This window comes from Haematobia irritans, chromosome 5 (genome assembly GCF_050003625.1).
Source record: "Haematobia irritans isolate KBUSLIRL chromosome 5, ASM5000362v1, whole genome shotgun sequence".
Lineage (NCBI taxonomy): Eukaryota > Metazoa > Arthropoda > Insecta > Diptera > Muscidae > Haematobia > Haematobia irritans.
Window position 1 is genome coordinate 44,245,073 of NC_134401.1, and position 19,881 is coordinate 44,264,953.

General features: G+C 24.6%; 1 protein-coding gene across 4 annotated transcripts in view; it reads right to left on the bottom strand.

The window, feature by feature from the left end:
* ths (thisbe) overlaps nucleotides 1-19,881 on the bottom strand; it is a 298,573-nt gene that overhangs the window by 177,434 nt on the left and 101,258 nt on the right. For all 4 annotated transcript variants that reach the window (XM_075312366.1, XM_075312365.1, XM_075312363.1 and 1 more), the window contains one exon: nucleotides 17,552-17,597. In XM_075312366.1, the coding sequence (XP_075168481.1) occupies nucleotides 17,552-17,597 (46 nt within the window). The remainder of the gene's footprint in view (nucleotides 1-17,551; nucleotides 17,598-19,881) is intronic.

A 19,881-nucleotide genomic window follows, 5' to 3' on the forward strand; every position in this document is an offset into this window, starting at 1 on the left:
TTACAAAATTTCCTACAGGAAAGAAATTTTGAAAAAATCCCACAGAGAAGAAATTTGGACAAAATTTCTAATAGAGAAAAAATTGTGACAAAAAATTCTATAGAGAAGAAATTTAGACAAAATTTCCGATAGAGAACAAATTTTGACAAACATTTTCTGCAGAGAAGGAATTTTGAAAAAATTTTGAATAGAGAAGATTTTTTTTCAAAATTTTGAAAAAATCCGATAGAGAAGAAATTTTGACAAAATTTCTAATAGAGAAAAATTGTGACAACAAAATTCTATAGAGAAGAAATTTAGACAAAATTTCCAATAGAGAACAAATTTTGACAAACATTTTGAAATTTTGAAAACATTTTTAATAGAGAAGATTTTTTAACAAAATTTCTTATAGAGAGACATTTTTACAATATCTTCGGTATTGCGGAATTTTGGCAATTTTTTTATAATGAAGAAATTTTGACAAAATTTCCTATAAAGAAGAAATTTTACCAAAATTTCTTACAAAAAAAAAACAACAACAACAAATTAAATTTCCTATTCAGATGTAATCTTGATAAAATTTCTTATACAAAAGAAGTTTTAACAAAATTTCCTATGTAAAAAAAATTGACCAAATAACCTATAGAGAAAAATTAAAAAAAATATTTATGTATTTTGGAGTGAAAATTTTGATAAAAATTCCTATAGAAAAGAAATTTTGACAAAATTTCCAATAGAGATAAAACAGAAATTTTAACAAAATTTTCTATAGTAATGAAAATGTGATAAAATTGCCTATAGGGAAGACAATTTTACAATTTTTTTTACAGAGATGAAATTTTGACTAAATTTCGCACATAGAAGAAATTTCGCCAAAATTTCCTATAGAGAAGAAATTTTGCCAAAATTTTCTATAGAGGAAAAATTGTTACAAAATTTCTTATAGAAACGAAACTTTAACTAAATTTCCTTTGGAGAAAAAATTTTAACAAAATTTCCTCTGAAATAGAAATTTCGACAAAATTTCTACGGAGTGAAAATTTTGACAAAATTTTCTGTAGAATAGAAATTTTGGCAAAATTTTCTATAGGGGAGAAATTTTGACTAAATTTGTTGTGTTGAAGGAATTTTGACTACATTTTTTTATAGAGGAGAAATTTTTACAAAATTTTATATAGAGGAGATTTTTTTTTAAAAAATTTCCTACAGAGAAGAAATTTTGACAAATTTTCCTATAGAGAAGATATTTTGACTAAATTTCCTATAGAGAAGAAATTTTGACAAAATTTCTAATAGTGAATAAATTTCGACAAAATGTCTAACAAAGAAGTAATTTTGACAAATTTTCGGTAGATTACAAATTTTTACGAAATCTCGTATAGAGAAGAATTTTTAATAAAATTTCATATAGAGAGAAACTTTGACAACATTTCCTATAGGGAAGAAAGTTTGACAAAACTTCTTATAAAAAATAAATTTTAACAAAATTTTCTATAAAGAAGGAATTTTGAAAAAAAATCGTATAGAGAAGAAGAAAGATCAATTTCTTATAGAAAAGAAATTTTAGCAAAATTTTCTATAGGGGAGAAATTTTGATTTAATTCCCTGTAGAAAAGAAATGTTGACTAGATTTCCTATAGAGGAGAAATTTTTACAAAATTTTTTATAGAGTAGAAATTTTGACTAAATTTTCTATAGAGAAGAAATTTTGACAAAATTTCTTATAGAGGAGAAATTTTGACCAAATTTTCTATAGAGAAGAAATTTTGACAAAATTTCGTATAGAGAAGAAGAAAAAAATCTTATAAAAAAGAAATTTTTCTATAGAGTAGAAATCTCATAGGAAAGAAATTTTAACTAAATTATCTGTGGAGAAAAAATTGTAAGAAAATTTCCTTTAAAGTAGAAATTTTGACAAAATTTCTTATGTAGTAAAAATGTTGACCAACTTTCTATGGAGTGAAAATTTTAACAAAAATGCTTTAGAAGAAAAATTAAAATGTGAACAAATTTTGACTAAATTTTCTATAGGGACAAATTTTTAGAAAATTTTCTATTGAGGAGAAATTTTTACAAAATTTTCTTAGATAAGATATTTTGACTAAATTTCCTATAGGGAAGAAATTTTGACAAAATTCCTAATAGATAATAAATTATGACAAAATGTCTGACAAAGAAGAAATTTTGATAAATATTCCATAGATTCGAAATTTTTACCAAATTTCTTATAAAGAAGAATTTATGATAACATTTCGTATAGAGAAGAAATTTTGATAAAATTTCCTATAGAAAAGAAATTTTGATAAAATTTCTAATAGGGAATAAATTTTAGCAAATTTCCCATAGATTAGAAAGAAAGAAAGAAATTTTGATAAATTTGCTATAGGTTAGACATTTTTAGCAAATTTCTTATAAAGAAGAATTTTTGATAACATTTCCTATAGAGAAGAAATTTTGATAAAATTTCCTATAGAAAAGAAATTTTGATAAAATTACTAATAGAGAATAAATTTTAGAAAATTTCCCATAGATTAGAAAGAAAGAAAGAAATTTTGATAAATTTGCCATAGGTTAGAAATTTTTACCAAATTTCTTATAAAGAAGAATTTTTGATAAAATTTCCTATAGAAAAGAAGTTTTAATACAATTTCCTTTAGGGAAGAAGTTTTGACAACATTTCTTAGATAAAAGAAATTTTAACAAAATTTCTTAGATAAAAGAAATTTTGACTAAATTTCCTATATAGAAGAAATTTTGACAACATTGTCGATAGAGGAGAAATGTTGACTAAATTTCATGTATGTTAGAGAAGAAATTTTGACTAAATTTCCTATAGGGGAGAGATTTTTACAAAATTTCCTATAGAGAAGTAATTTTGACTAAATTTCCTATAGAGAAGATATTTTGACTAAATTTCCTATAGAAAAGAAATTTTGACTAAATTTCTTATAGAGAAGAAATTTTGACAAAATGTCTGACAAAGAAGAAATTGTGAGAAATTTCCCATGGATTAGAAATTTTGACCAAATTTCTTATAGAGAAGAAATTTTAATAATATTTCCTATGGAGAAGAAATTTTGATAAAATTTTCTATGGAGAAGAAATTTTGACAAACTTTCCTATAGAGAAGAAGTTTTGACAAAATTTTCTATTTTCTAAAAGAAATTGTTATATAGAAAACAAATATATACAAAATATTTTATACAAAAGTAATTTTGACAAAATTTCCTATAGAGAGGAAATTTTAACAAAATATCATAGAAAGAAGAACTTTTGAAGAAATTTCCTTTAGAAATAAAACTGTGACAAAATTTTCCATAATCAAAAATTCTGGTAAAATTTCATTTTCAACAAGAAATTGTGACGAATAATTAAATACAAATAAATTTTTTAAAACTTTTGTGACAATTTCGTTGAATATTATTGAAACAAGTTTACATTCTTTAAGGCTGACACGTGCCTCTTGAGTTTAATTTTAAATGACATATTTTCCCAACAAGTGATTGTAAAATTCCTGCAAAAATTGTATCAAAATGGATTCAAGTGGTGTGGGTTTAAGTGGAATTATAGAGTTTTTTTTCTTGAAGGTTTCTTATGAAAAAATCTCGATCAAACCAGTATAAACAGTAAAGGCAAAATTAAAGAAAATTTTTGAATAGTCCACAGATATCAATAGTTGTGAAATGTCTTGTTATAGAAATTATGCAAGTACTTAAGTGCTCTCCATTTCTTACTTTAAAGTGGCTGGCAATGATTCAGTTGTGTTTGCTCACTTCATGAAAACTTACCATCATACAACAGGAAGTGCATACACACCATTTTTTTGTTTTTGAAGATTATCTAGCAACATACTCTAGTTTACTTGAGGTGATATCAGTTCACGAAATGTTCAACCTAATTTCATAATATTTACCACATTATAATAACTCTGTAGTCAGTGTTGAAAAATTCTTAGAATTTTCTATAATTTCGTCTTTTTAGTGCGAATTGCTATCATGATAAAAATAAAAAATAACCAAAGTCCGAATATTATCGGTATCATCATCATAATGATGATGATGATCTTCATTATGATTGTCAACCTACATTTTTTATTTTTAGGAATTTTTAGGCGAATTGATTGATCATCATTTCCTGCCAATGTTCTGAATTGCCGTGTGCCTGGTCTCTACAGTATTTTTGCAATTGCCATTGTGTTGTGTGAAATATTTATTAATTTTATTTATTATTTTTTATTTCACTATTTTTTTTTTTTTTAATTGATAATATTGATGTATTCGGAGTGAAGTGGCTTGAAATGAAGTATTGAAACGACCTCACTCACAAAAGAAATCATTGATAAAATTCCATTGTATTTCAATTTCATTATAACAAACATAAGAAAATCGTAATACACAATACAAAATAATAACAAAAGAAATTGAGAATAATTAAAAAAAAAAAAACATGCCCTTTAAAATGAAGGAAAACGAAATTTTGATTTAATTTTATAAAGAAATGTATTTTGAGAAAATTTCCAATAGAAATTAAATTTTCACAAAATTTCTTATAGAATTAATATTTTTAGAAAATTGTCTATAGAAATGAAATTTTTAGAAAATTTTCTATAGAAATTAAATTTTTAGAAAATTTTCTAGAGAAATGAAATTTTTAGAAAATTGTCTATAGAAATGAAATTTTTAGAAAATTTTCTATAGAAATTAAATTTTTAGAAAATTTTCTAGAGAAATGCAATTTTTAGAAAATTTTCTATAAAATTTAACTTTTTAGAAAATTTTCTAAAGAAATGAAATTTTGAGAAAATTTTCTATAGAAATTAAATTTTTAGAAAAAATTTTTTTTTGACAAAATTTCCTGTAGAAATTTTCAGAAAATTTTTTGTAGAAATGATATTTTTACAAAATTTCTTATAGAAATTAAATTTTTAGAAAAATTTCTAAAGAAATGACATTTTGACAAGATTTCCTATAGACGAAAAATTTTAGCAAAAATTTCCCTAGACTAGAACTTGTGACAAAATATCTTACAGAAATTAACTTTTTAGAAAATTTTCTATAGAAATGAAATTTTGCAAATATTTCATATAAAAATAAAATTTTGCAAAAATAAAAATGAAAACAATTTTCAAAAATTTCCTATAAAAAGGGAATTTTCAAAAATTTCCTATAAAAATAAAATTTTCAAAAATTTCCTATAGAAATAAAATTTTGACAAAATTTCCGATAGAAATAAAAATTTCCACTAGAAATAAAATTTTGCAATAATTTTCTATAGATATGAAACTTTGACAAAATTTCCTATAGAAATGAATTTTGACAAAAGTTTCTGTAGATATGAAATTATAACAAAATTTCCTATAGAAATTATAGTTTGAAAAAATTTCAAACAGAAATAAAATTTTCAAATATTTCCTATGAAACAGAAATTATGACAAAATTTCCTATAGAAATAAAATTTTGAAAAAATTTACTACGGAAATGAAATTTTTACAAAATTTCCTGTAGAAATGAAATTTTGACAAAATTTCCTATAGAAATGACATTTTGACAGAATTTTCTATAGAAATGAAATTTTGACTAAAGTTCCTATAGATATGAAATTTTGGCAAAATTTTCTATAGAAATTAAATTATGACTAAAGTTCCTAAAGATATGAAATTTTAAAAAAATTTTGTATGGAAATGAAATTTTGACAAATTTTCCTATAGATATGAAATTTTGGCAAAATTTCCTATAAAAATTAAATTTTGACAAAATTTCGTATAAAAATGAAATTTCTTATAGAAATTAAGTGTTTAGAAAAATTTCTATAGAAATGAAATTTTGACAAAATTTCCTGTAAAAATGAAATTTTAATAAAATTTCCTATAGAAATGAAATTTTGATAAAAGTTCCTGTAGATATGAAATTATGACAAAATTTCCTATAGAAATAAAATTTTCAAAATTTTTTTATAGAAATTAAATTTTGACAAAATTTCCTACAAAAATAAAATTTAGACTAAATTTCCTATAGAAATGAAATTTAGACAAAATTTCCTATAGAAATAACATTTTAACAGAATTTTCTATAAAATGAAATTTTGGAAAAATTTACTATAGAAATTAAATTTTGACTAAATTTTCTATAAAAATTAAATTTTGACAAAATTTCGTATAAAAATGAAATTTCCTATAGAAATTAAATTTTTAGAAAATTTTCTATAGAAATTAAATTTTGACAAAATTTCCTGTAGAAATAACATTTTTACAGAATTTTCTATAAAATGAAATTTTGGAAAAATTTACTATAGAAATAAAATTTTGACTAAAGGGCCTATAGATATGAAATTTTGACAAAATTTTCTACAGGAATGAAATTTTGACAAATTTTCCTATTGATATGAAATTTTGGCAAAATTTCCTATAAAAATGAAATTTTGACAAAATTTCGTATAAAAATGAAATTTCCTGTAGAAATTAAGTGTTTAGAAATTTTTCTATAGAAATGAAATTTTGACAAAATTTCCTATAGAAATGACATTTTGACACAATTTCCTATAGAAATGACATTTTGACAGAATTTTCTATAGAAATGAAATTTTGACAAAATTTCCTATAGAAATGGAATTTTGCAAAAATTTCCTATAGAAATGAAATTTTGACAGTTTTATTATAGAAATAAAATTTTGCAAAATTTTCTATAGATATAAAACTTTGACAAAATTTCTTACAGAAATGAAATTTTGACAAAAGTTCCTGTAGATATAAAATTACGACAAAATGAAATTATGAGAAAATTTCCTATAAAAATTAAATTTTGCAAAAATTTCCTATAAAAATTAAATTTTGCAAAAGTTTCCTATAGAAACAAAATTGTGAAAATTTTTCTATAGATATGAAATTTTGACAAAATTTCGTAAATGATGAAATTTGTAGAAAATTTCCTATAGAAGTTACGTTTTTAGAAAATTTTAATAAAATTTCGTATAGAAATGGAATTTTGACTAAAGTTCCTGTAGATATTAAATTTTCCTATAGAAATTATATTTTGCAAAAATTTCCTATAGAAATAAAATTTTCAAAAATTTCCTATAGGAATGAAATTTTGACAAAATTTCCTACAAAAATGAAATTTAGACAAAATTTCCTATAGAAATGAAATTTTGACAAAATTTCCTATAGAGATAACATTTTGACAGAATTTTCTATAAAATGAAATTTTGGAAAAATTTCCTATAGAAATTAAATTTTGACTAAATTTTCTATAAAAATGAAATTTCGACAAATTTTCCTATATGTTAGGTATGAAATTTTGAAAAATTTTCCTATAGTTATGAAATTTTGGCAAAATTTCCTATAAAAATGAAATTATAGATAGAAATGAAAATTTGCAAAAATTTCCAATAGAAATAAAATTTTGCGAAAATTTTCTACAGATATGAAACTTTGACAAAATTTTCTATAGAAATGAAATTTTGACAAAAGTTCCTGTAGATATTAAATTATGACAAAATTTCCTATAGAAATTATATTTTATTATTTATTTGGATTGTTGACTTGTGTTTAACTGTATTTTTGGTTTTAGTCCAGCTCATTTTTGTTATATATTTGTTAATACCTGGCCCTGATGAAGATTGACGATGTCAAATCGAAATATTGGCTTCAATAAAGTAAAACTCGAATAAAAAACATCTGGAGTTTTTTCATTAATGACCTTGAGCTGGACTAAAACCAAAAGTAAAATGAAATTATATTTTGCCAAAAAAAAAAACTTTTAAAAAATTCCTATAGAAATGAAATTTTACACAATTTCCTTCAGAAATTAAATTCTGACAAAATTTCTTATAGAATTAAAATTTTTATAAAATTTTCTGAAGAAATGAAATTTTTAGAAAATTTTCTTAGAAATGAAGTTTTAAGAAAATTTCTATAGAAATGAAATTTTGACAAATTTTCCTATAGATATGAAATTGTGGATAAATTTCCTATAAAAGGTAAATTTTGACAAAATTTCGTATAAAAATGAAATTTCCTATAGAAATTAAGTTTTTAGAAAATTTTTTACAGAAATTAAATTTTGGCAAAATTTCCTATAGAAATTATATTTTGCAAACATTTTCCATGAAACAGAAATTTAGACAAAATTTCCTATAGGAATGAAATTTTTACAAAATTTCCTAGAAATAACATTTTGACAGAATTTTCAATAGAAATGAAATTTTTGAAAAATTTACTATAGAAATTAAATTTTGAGTAAATTTTCTATAAAAATAAAATTTTGACAAATTTTCCTATAGATATGAAATTTTGGCAATACTTCCTATAAAAATGAAATATTTGACAAAATTTCGTATAAAAATTAAATTTCCTATAGAAATTAAGTTTTTAGAAAATTTTCTATAGAAATGAAATTTTGGAAAAAATTCCTATAGATATGAAATTTTGGCAATATTTTCTATAAAAATGAAATTTTGACAAAATTTCGTATAAAAATGAAATTTCCTATAGAAATTAAGTTTTTAGAAAATGTTCTACAGAAATTAAATTTTGACAAAATTTCCTGTAGAAATGAAATTATGACAAAATTTCCTGTAGAAATAACATTTTGACAGTATTTTCTATAAAATTAAATTTTGGAAAAATTTACTATAGAAATTAAATTTTGAGTAAATTTTCTATAAAAATGAAATTTTGGAAAAATTTCCTATAGATATGAAATTTTGGCAATATTTCCTATAAAAATGAAATTTTGACAAAATTTCTTATAAAAATGAAATTTCCTGTAGAAATTAAGTTTTTAGAAAAATTTCTATAGAAATTAAATTTTGACAAAATTTTCTGTAGAAATGAAATTATTACAAAATTTCCTATAGAAATTCTATGTTACCAAAATTTTCTATGAAACAGAAATTTTGATAAAATTTCCTGTAGAAATACAATTTTTACAGAATTTTCTATAGAACGAAATTTTGGAAAAAATTTACTATAGAAATTAAATTTTGACTAAATTTTCTATAAAAATGAAATTTTGACAAATCTTCCTATAGATATGAAATTTTGGAAAAATTTCCTACAAAAATGAAATTTTGACAAAATTTCGTATTAAAATGAAATTTCCTATAGAAATTAAATTTTTAGAAAATTTTCTATAGAAACTAAATTTTGACAAAAGTTCCTGTAGAAATGAAATTATGACAAAATTTCTTATAGAAATTATATTTTTCAAACATTTTCTATGAAACAGAAATTTAGACAAAATTTCCTATAGAAATAACATTTTGACAGAATTATCTATAAAATGAACTTTTGGAAAAATTTACTATAGAAATTAAATTTTGAGTAAATTTTCTATAAAAATGAAATTTCGAAAAATTTTCCTATAGATATGAAATTTTAAAAAATTTTCCTATAGATATGAAATTTTGGCAAAATTTCCTATAAAAATGAAATTATAGATAGAAATGAAAATTTGCAAAAATGTCCAATAGAAATAAAATTTTGCGAAAATTTTCTACAGATATGAAACTTTGACAAAATTTTCTATAGAATTAAATTTTGACAAAATTTCCGGTAGAAATGAAATTATGACAAAATTTCCTATAGAAATTATATTTTGCAAATATTTTTTATGAAACCGAAATTTAGACAAAATTTCCTATAGAAATGAAATTTTGACAAAATTTCCTATAGAAATGAAATTTTGACAGAATTTTCTAGAAATTAAATGTTGACTAAATTTTCTATAAAAATGAAATTTTGAAAATTTTTAGAAAATGTCCTATACAAATTAAAATTTTGACAAAATTTCGTATAAAAATGAAATTTTTTGAAAATTTCCTATAGAAATGACATTTTTAGAAAATTTTCTATAGAAATGAAATTTTCAGAAAATTTCGTATAGAAATGAAATTTTTAGAAAATTTCGTATAGAAGTGAAATTTTCAGGCAATTTTCTATAAAAGTGAAATTTTCAGAAAATTTATTATAAACGAATTGCGAATTGACGAAAGGAAATTTAACACAATTTACTAAAGACAGCAAATTTTGACAAAGTTGCGTATAGAAATGAAATTTTGACAAAGGTTACTACAAAAATTAAAATTTGAGAAAATTTCCTACAAAAATTAAATTTTAATAAAATTTTCTATGCAAATGAATTTGTTGGACAAATTTCTATAGAAGTGAAAATTTTCAGAAAATTTCCTATAGACGAAAGGAAATTTAACACAATTTACTAAAGACTGTAAATTTTGGTTAAATTTTCTTATACATTTCAATTTTCATTCATTAGAAAGGTTTGTAAAAATACCTTCTGTATATTGCCTATAAAAAATTGTAATAATTTTACTTAAGAATTTTCTATGGTGTATTCCATTGTTCATTCTACTTAATACTGTCGTTGAGTTTTGTGAAAATTTCTTTTATTATTAATAATTTAATAAATATTTGTTAAGTACTTGTTCAGCTTTGTCTACAAATCAAAGTCTAAATAGTTTGCACACTTCGCCAGATCACATTCCCACACCTCCTTATTGAACAAAAATTGCCAGGCCAATTTGTTCCATATCTTGAAATTTCAAATCGAATTTTTTTCAATGGTAGTTTTTTTTTTTTGTGAATGGGTGCGGGGTGTTGTTATCTCAATCGTTCAATGCTTGAATGGGGTGGCAGGCAGGTGGAATTTGTTTCATTTGTTGTTCTTTTATTAATTGAATTGTCAATTTTTGTGTGTTCGAACATTAAACGATTGTTTAGTAATTAACTTTGCTAACTGCTTACTTGGAATTGTTGTTAGTAATCAATCAAAAAATAACAATAATAACAAAGAAACAAAAAAAAAAAAAGATCATTTATGTAGAAAAATTGACGTTTGCGATGGGGCGTGGTGAGGAGCTGTTGTTACTATGATGTATGTACTCTTCGAAATTGTAACGACATGTGTCAATTCTATTTCATTTATTTCTCAAGTGAGATTTTCAAGTAAATTGTAAAAGACTGGCCCTTAATTATGTATTGAAAAAATATATGTACTCGTATTGAAAATTTTGAAAAACCTTTTTTTTGTTTATAGAAATTTTCATTACTTGTCTCAAAAATTTCGCGACAATTTTTTGTCTACAGGAAATTTCGTCAAAATTTCTTGTCTATGGGAAACTTTTTCAAAATTTGTTGTGTATAGGATATTTTGGAAAGATTTCTCGACTTTAGAAAATTTTGTCAAAAATTCTTGTCTATTGGACATTTTGTCAAAATTTCTTGTCTATTGGACATTTTGTCAAAATTTCTTGTCTATAAAAAAATTTGTCACAAAATTTATATAGGAAATTTCTATTGGAAATTTAATCAAATAGTAATTGCCCATCGAAAATTTGTCAAAATTTCTTGTCTACAGAAAACTTTGTTAACTTTTTTTGTCTACAGCAAATTTTTCCAAATTTTTAATCTATTGGAAATTTTGTCAAACTTTCTTATCTATAGGAAATTTTGTTAAAATTTCTTGTCTATTGGAAATTTTGTAAGAATTTCTTGTCTATTGGAAGTTTCCCAAATTTCTTGTCTATAGGAAATTTTGTCAAAATGTATTTCCAATGTGAAATTTTGTTGAAATTTGTTGTCTATACGAAATTTTGTCAAAATTTCGTGTCTATAGGAAATTTCATCAACATTTCTTTGCTACAGGACATTTTTTCAAAATTTCTTGTATATACGAAATTCTGTCAAAATTTCCTGTCTCAGATCAATTTTGTCAAAATTTCTTTGCAATGGGAAATTTTGTCAAAATTTCTTTGCAATGGGAAATTTTGTTAAAATTTCTTTGCAATGGGAAATTTTGTCAAAATTTCTTTGCAGTGGGAAATTTTGTTAAAGTTTCTTGTCTGTAGGAAATATTTTCAAAACTTCTGGTCTGTAGGAAATTTTGTCAAAATTTCGTGTCTATCGGAAATGTTTGTTCATGTCTATAGGAAATTTTGTCAAAACTTCTTTTCTTTATGGAATTTTGTTAAACTTTCTTTGCTAAAGGAAATTTTGTTAATTTTTTTTTTGCTACAGGAATTTTTGTCAAAATTTCTTTGCTATGGGAAATTTTGTTGAAATTTCTTGACTAGAGGAAATCTTGTCAAAAAATCTTCTCTATAGGAAAGTTTTCAACATTTCTTGTCCATAGGAAATTTCGTCAACATTTCTTCTCCATAGGAAATTTTGTCAAAATTTCTTTGCTATAGGAAATTTTGTCAAAATTTCTTTGCTATGGGAAATTTTTTTGAAATTTCTTGACTAGGGGAAACTTCTCTATAGGAAAAAACTTCTCTATAGGAAAGTTTGTCAACATTTCTTGTCCATAGGAAATTTCGTCAACATTTCTTCTCCATAGGAAATTTTGGGAAAATTTCTTGTCTATAGGGAATTTTGTCAGAATTTCTTGTCTATTGAAAGTTTCCCAAGCTTCTAGTCTATAGGAAATTTTGTCAAAATTTCTTTGCTGTGAGAAATGTTGTCAAAATTTCTTGTCTATAGGAAATTTTGTCAAAATTTATTTCCAATGGGAAATTTTGTTGAAATTATTTGTCTATACGAAATTTTGTCAAAATTTCGTTTCTATAGCAAATTTCATCAACATTTCTTGGCTATAGGACATTTTGTCAAAATTTCCTGTCTCAGATCAATTTTGTCAAAATTTCTTTGCAATGGGAAATTTTGTTAAAGTTTCTTGTCTATAGGAAATATTTTCAAAACATCTTGTCTGTAGGAAATTTTGTCAAAATTTCGTGCCTATCGGAAATGTTTTTTCATGTCTATAGGAAATATTGTCAACATTTCTTTTCTTTAGGGAATTTTGTTAAACTTTCTTTGCTATAGGAAATTTGGTTAATTTTTTTTTTTGCTACAGGAAATTCTGTCAAAATGTCTTTGCTATGGAAAATTTTGTTGAAATTTCTTGACTAGAGGAAATCTTGTCAACACATCTTCTCTATAGGAAAGTTTGTCAACATTTCTTGTCCATAGGAAATTTCGTCAACATTTCTTCTCCATAGGAAATTTTGGGAAAATTTCTTGTCTATAGGAAAATTTGTCAAAATTTCTTGTCTTTAGGAAATTTTGTCTAGTATTGCTTAAATATACGAAATTTTGTTAAAATTTCTTGTCCATGGGAAATTTTGTCAGAATTTCTTGTCTATTGAAAGTTTCACAAATTTCTTGTCTGTAGGAAATTTTGTCAAAATTTATTTCCAATGGGGAATTTTGTTGACATTTTTTGTCTATACGAAATTTTGTCAACATTTCGTGTCTATAGGAAATTTCATCAACATTTCTTGGCTATAGGACATTTTGTCAAAATTTCTTGTCTATACGAAATTTTGTCAAAAGTTCCTGTCTCAGATCAATTTTGTCAAAATTTCTTTGCAATGGGAAATTTTGTTAAAGTTTCTTGTCTATAGGAAATATTTTCAAAACTTCTTGTCTGTAGGAAATTTTGTCAAAATTTCGTGTCTCTCGGAAATGTTTGTTCATGTCTATAGGAAATTTTGTCAAAACTTCTTTTCGTTAGGGAATTTTGTTAAACTTTCTTTGCTAAAAGAAATTTTGTCAAAATTTCTTTGCTATGGCAATTTTGTTGAAATTTCTTGACTAGAGGAAATCTTGTCAAAAAATCTTCTCTATAGGAAAGTTTGTCAACATTTCTTCTCCATTGTCAAAATTTCGTTGCGATAGGAAATTTCTTTGCTATAGGAAATTTTGTCAAAATTTCTTATCTACAGGAAATTTTGTCCAAATTTCGTTTCTATCGGATATTTTGTCAAATATTCTTGTCTTTAAAAAATTTTGTAAAAATTTCTTTTCTAAAGGAAATTTTATCAAGAATTTCTTGTCTTCAGGAAATTTTTCAAAATTTCTTGTTTTCAGGATTTTTTCTTCACAATTTCTCATCGATAAGATTTTTTCTTTTCTATAGGTTATTTTAGAAATATTTCTTATCTGTAGGAACTTTTTTAAAAATTCCTTCTTTAAAGAAAATATTGTCAAATTATATTTTTTATTGCATTTTTTTCCATGTCGATAGGAAATATTGTCAAAATTTCTTTTCTTTAGGGAATTTTGTTAAACTTTCTTTGCTATAGGAAATTTTGTTAATTTTTTTTTGCTACAGGAAATTTTGTCAAAATTTCTTTGCTATGGAAATTTTGTTGAAATTTCTTGACTAGAGGAAATCTTGTCAAAAAATCTTCTCTATAGGAAAGTTTGTCAACATTTCTCGTCCATAGGAAATTTCGTCAACATTTCTTCTCCATAGGAAATTTTGGGAAAATTTCTTGTCTATAGGAAATTTTGTCAGAATTTCTTGTCTATTGAAAGTTTCCCAAATTTCTTGTCTATAGGAAATTTTGTCAAAATTTATTTCCAATGGGAAATTTTGTTGAAATTTTTTGTCTATACGAAATTCTGTCAAAATTTCCTGTCTCAGATCAATTTTGTCAAAATTTCTTTTGCTTAGGGAATTTTGTTAAACTTTCTTTCCTATAGGAAATTTTGTTAATTTTTTTTTTGCTACAGTAAATTTTGTCAAAATTTCTTTGCTATGGGAAATTTTGTTGAAATTTCTTGTCTAGAGGAAATTTTGTCAAAAAATCTTCTCTATAGGAAAGTTTGTCAACATTTCTTGTCCATTGGAAATTTCGTCAACATTTCTTGTCCATAGGAAATTTTGGGAAAATTTCTTGTCTATACGAAATTCTGTCAAAATTTCCTGTATCAGATCAAATTTGTCAAAATTTCTTTTGCTTTAGGGAATTTTGTTAAACTTTCTTTGCTATAGGAAATTTTGTTAATTTTTTTTTTTGCTACAGTAAATTTTGTCAAAATTTCTTTGCTATGGGAAATTTTGTTCAAATTTCTTGACTAGAGGAAATTTTGTCAAAAAATCTTCTCTATATGAAAGTTTGTCAACATTTCTTGTCCATATGAAATTTTGGGAAAATTTCTTGTCTATAGGAAATTATGTCAGAATTTCTTGTCTATAGAAAATTTTGTCAAAATTTATTTTCTTGTCTTCAGGAAATTTTTCACACAATGTGTCATCGATAAGAATTTCTTTTTTTTATAGTTTTTTTTTTTTTTTTTGGAATTATTTCTTATCTATTGGAACTTTTTTAAGAGTTTCTTCTGTATAGAAATTTCATATCTCTGGACAATTTTGTCAAAATTTCGTTGCGATAGGAAATTTCTTTGCTATAGAAAATTTTGTCAAAATTTCTTATCTTTCTATCGGAAATTTTGTCAAATATTCTTGTCTATAGAAAATTTTGTCAAAATTTCTTTTCTAAAGGAAATTTTATCAAGAATTTCTTGTCTTCAGGAAATTTTTCAAAATTTCTTGTCTTCAGGAAATTTTTCACTCAATGTGTCATCAATAAGATTTTTTTTTCTTTTCTATAGGTTTTTTTGGAATTATTTCTTATCTATTGGAACTTTTTTAAAAGTTTCTTCTGTATAGAAATTGCATATCTCTGGACAATTTTGACAAAATTTCATTGCGATAGGAAATTTCTTTGCTATAGAAAATTTTGTCAAAATTTCTTATCCACAGGAAATTTGGTTCCAATTTCGTTTCTATTGGAAATTTTGTCAAATAACATATTCTTGTCTATAGAAAATTTTGTCAAAATTTCTTTTCTAAATAAAGAAAATTTTATCAAAATTTCGTGTCGTCAGGAATTGTTCTAAATTTCTTGTCTTCAGGAAATTTTTCACACAATTTGTCATCGATAAGAATTTTTTTTCTTTTCTATAGTTTTTTTTTTGGAATTATTTCTTATCTGTGGGAACTTTTTTAAAAGTTTCTTCTGTATAGAAAATATTGTCAAATTATATTTTCTATAGATTTTTCTCCAAATTTATTTTCGATATGAAATTTTATCTCAATTTCTTATCTATAAGAAATTTTGTTAATATTTCGTGTCTATAGAAAATTTTGTGAAAAATTATTCTCAATAGGATTTTTTTCAATATTTCTTGTCTACAGGAAATTTTGTCAAAATATCTTGTCGATATGACATGTTGTCAAAATTTCTTGTATTTAGAAAGTTTTGTCAGAATTTTTTGTCTATAGGAAATTTTTTCCAATTTTTTTCAGTAGAAAATTTATCAAAAAATTCTTGTCAAGAGAATTTTCTTTCTGGGCTATTAGAAATTTCGTCAAATTTTCTTGTCTATAAGAAATTTTGTCAAAATTGATTGCCTATTAACAAAATTTATTGGTTATAGGAAATTTTGTAAAATTTCTTGGCAATAGGGAATTGTGCCAAAATTTTTTGTATATTGTCCAAATTTTTAAAATATTTCTAGTCTATAGGAAATATTGTAAAAATTTCATTTCTAAAGCAAATTATGTCAAAATTTCTTGTCTCTAGGAACATTGGTTAAAAATTTCTTCTCCATAGGAAATTTTGTCGAAATTTAGGATATTTTTTCAAATTTTTATTTCTATGGGAAATTTTGTCACAGCTTCATTTCCCTAGAATATTTTGTCGCAATTTCATCTATAGGAAATTTTGTCGAAATTTCATTTATAGTAAATTTTGTCGAAATTTCATTTACAGGAAATTTTGTCAAAATTTCGTGCCTTAGCAAATTTTGCCAAAATTTCTCGTCGATAGGAAATTTGGTCATAGGAAATTTTGTCACAGTTTCATTTCTCTAGATACTGTAAAAATTTTATTTCTAAAGCAAATTATGTCAAAATTTCTTCTCCATAGGAAATTTTGTCGAAATTTAGGAAATGTTTTAAAATTTTTACTTCTATCGGAAATTTTGTCACAGTTTCATTTCTCTAGAATATTTTGTCGCAATTTCATTTATAGAAAATTTTGTCGAAATTTCATTTATAGGAAATTTTGTCAAAATTTCATTTATAGGAAATTTTATCAAAATTTCGTGCCTATAGGAAATTTTGTCAAAATTTCTCGTCTATAGGAAATTTGGTTATAGGAAATTTTGTCATATTTTCGTTTCTAAAGGAAATTTATTAAAAATTTCTTCTCCATATAAATTTCATGTTTTTTTTTTTTGGAAATTTTTTCAAAGTTCTATTTATTTCCGGATATTTCTTTTCCTTTCAAATAGGAAATTTTATTCGAAGTGCTATCAATTGTCATACAATTTTTATCATCATTAAACTTGTAGAGTAAACGTCAGTTTTGGATTAGTTTCTGTTTACCTATGCATTTAGAAAGTTCCTATAGCAAATCATACTATCGTAGACTATAGACGAGCCCAATGTTCCATATATTGGAAAAGTTTTATAAAATGTGGACTTTGACACTAATGGCTGGTGTTAGTTGGGGTAGGGCTTTACAAGATTATTATTTTTATAGGTGAGCAATACCACTTCAAAATTAATCCAAAGCTTTAAAAATTTTTGCAAGAATATCGTTATTTCCTGATTGGAATATTTGCTCAACTTGTCCATGTTAATGTTATCAAATGTGGACATTTTTTTTCTAAAACAAAATTGCCAATGACAAGTTGTGATAAGAGTTTTCGTGGAAACGAATTTTTTTGATATTTGTGGAAAAAATAGTTGATACTTACCATCAGGAGGTAAATAATCTTGGCATAGACCGTAAGCTGTGGTAACCTGAGAAATGGGGGAAAAATGAGAAATAATTTAATAGAATTAAAATATTATATGATAGGGAATATATTTTATTATAGAAATTTTTAATACTAATATTCTGCACACAAAGGAAATTTATAATAAAGATAAAAGTTGTGAGAGTGGGCATATTTCAGCTTTTTAAAGTTTTTTTGCTATCAATTTCGTAATACTTTTAAATTAGTTATGATTTTTTGACTGATATTGGTCCATTGGTGGGTATAAGTACTTTTAATAGGTATGCGTATGATTAACAATGCTTAGCATAACTCATACCACTCCATGTCTTTATTTAAACATGTTCTAAGCATAAATAAAATTGTATGAATATATATTCTGATAATTGTTTTTTTTTTGTTTTTGTACATTCATTTGTTTTAATTGTTTTTTTTATAAATATTATTTATAAATAAACACATTAGTTCGGAACAATTATTGAACCTTCGTTTTGTTTTTCAGGTATTCTATCAGTTACCAAGTGTAATTGGACTTGAATTTTATATTTCTTTTTAATAATAAATTAATGTTTTAATAATTGTTTTGTTTTTTTTTTGGTAATTATATACTTTTTTATTATAACTTTGTTTTTAATTTTTATACCCTCCACCATAGGATGGGGGTATATTAACTTTGTCATTCCGTTTGTAACACATCGAAATATTGCTCTAAGACCCCATAAAGTATATATATTCTGGGTCGTGGTGAAATTCTGAGTCGATCTAAGCATGTCCGTCCGTCTGTCCGTCTGTCCGGCTGTCCGTCCGTCTGTGGAAATCACGCTAACTTCCGAACGAAACTAGCTATCGACTTGAAACTTGGCACAAGTAGTTGTTATTGATGTAGGTCGGATGGTATTGGAAATGGGCCATATCGGCCCACGTTTACGTATAGCCCCCATATAAACCGATCCCCAAATTTGGCCTGCGGAGCCTTCCGGAGCAGCAAAATTCATCCGATCCGGTTGAAATTTGGTACGTGGTCTAAGTATACGGTCTCTAACAACCATGCAAAAATTGGTCCATATCGGTCCATAATTATATATAGCCCCCATATAAACCGATCCCCAGATTTGACCTCCGGAGCCTCTTGGAGGGGGAAAATTCATCCGATCCGGTTGAAATTTGGTACCTGATGTTAGTATACGGTCTCTAACAACCATGCAAAAATTGGTCCATATCGGTCCATAAATATATATAGCTCCCATATAAACCGATCCCCAGATTTGACCTCCGGAGCCTCTTGGAGGAGCAAACTTCATCCTACCCGATTGAAATTTAGTACGTGGTGTTAGTATATGGTCTCTAACAACCATGCAAAAACTGGTCCATATCGGTCCATAATTATATATAGCTCCCATATAAACCGATCCCCAGATTTGACCTCCGGAGCCTCTTGGAGGGGCAACATTCATCCGATCCGTTTGAAATTGGGTACCTGATGTTAGTATACGGTCTCTAACAAGCATGCAAAAATTGGTCCATATCGGTCCATATTTATATATAGATCCCATATAAACCGATCCCCAGATTTGAACTCTGGAGCCTCTTGGATGAGCAAAATTCATCCGATCCAATTGAAATTTAGTACGTGGTGTTAGTATATGGTCTCTAACAACCATGCAAAAATTGGTCCATATCGGTCCATAATTATATATAGCTCCCATATTAACCGATCCCCAGATTTGACCTCCGGAGCCTCTTGGAGGAGCAAAAGTCATCCGATGGGGTTGAAATTTGGTACATTTCGTTAGTATATGGCCTCTAACAGCCATGTAAAAATTGTCAAATTTTACTACTATAGAAAGTTTTGTCAAAATTTCATTTCTATAGAAAGTTTTGTAAAAAGTTTATTTCTATAGCAATGTTTGTCAACATTTTATTTCCATAGAAAATTTTGTCAAAATTTTATTTCTATAGAAAATTTTGTAAAAAAATTATTTCTGTAGAAAATTTTGTCAACATTTTATTTCTATAGACAATTTTGTCAACATTTTATTTCTATAGAACATTTTGTCAACATTTTATTTCTATAGAAAATTTTGTCAACATTTTATTTCTATAGAAAATTTTGTCAACATTTCACTTCCATAGAAAATTTTGTCAACATTTTATTTCTATAGAAAATTTTGTCAAGTTTTTATTTCTATAGAAAATTTTGTCAAAATTTTATTTCTATAGAAAATTTTGTCAAACTGAATTATATACGTATTTAATCGGCCTTTTTTTTTGTTTAATATATACCCCTTATGGACTAACTTACAATTTAG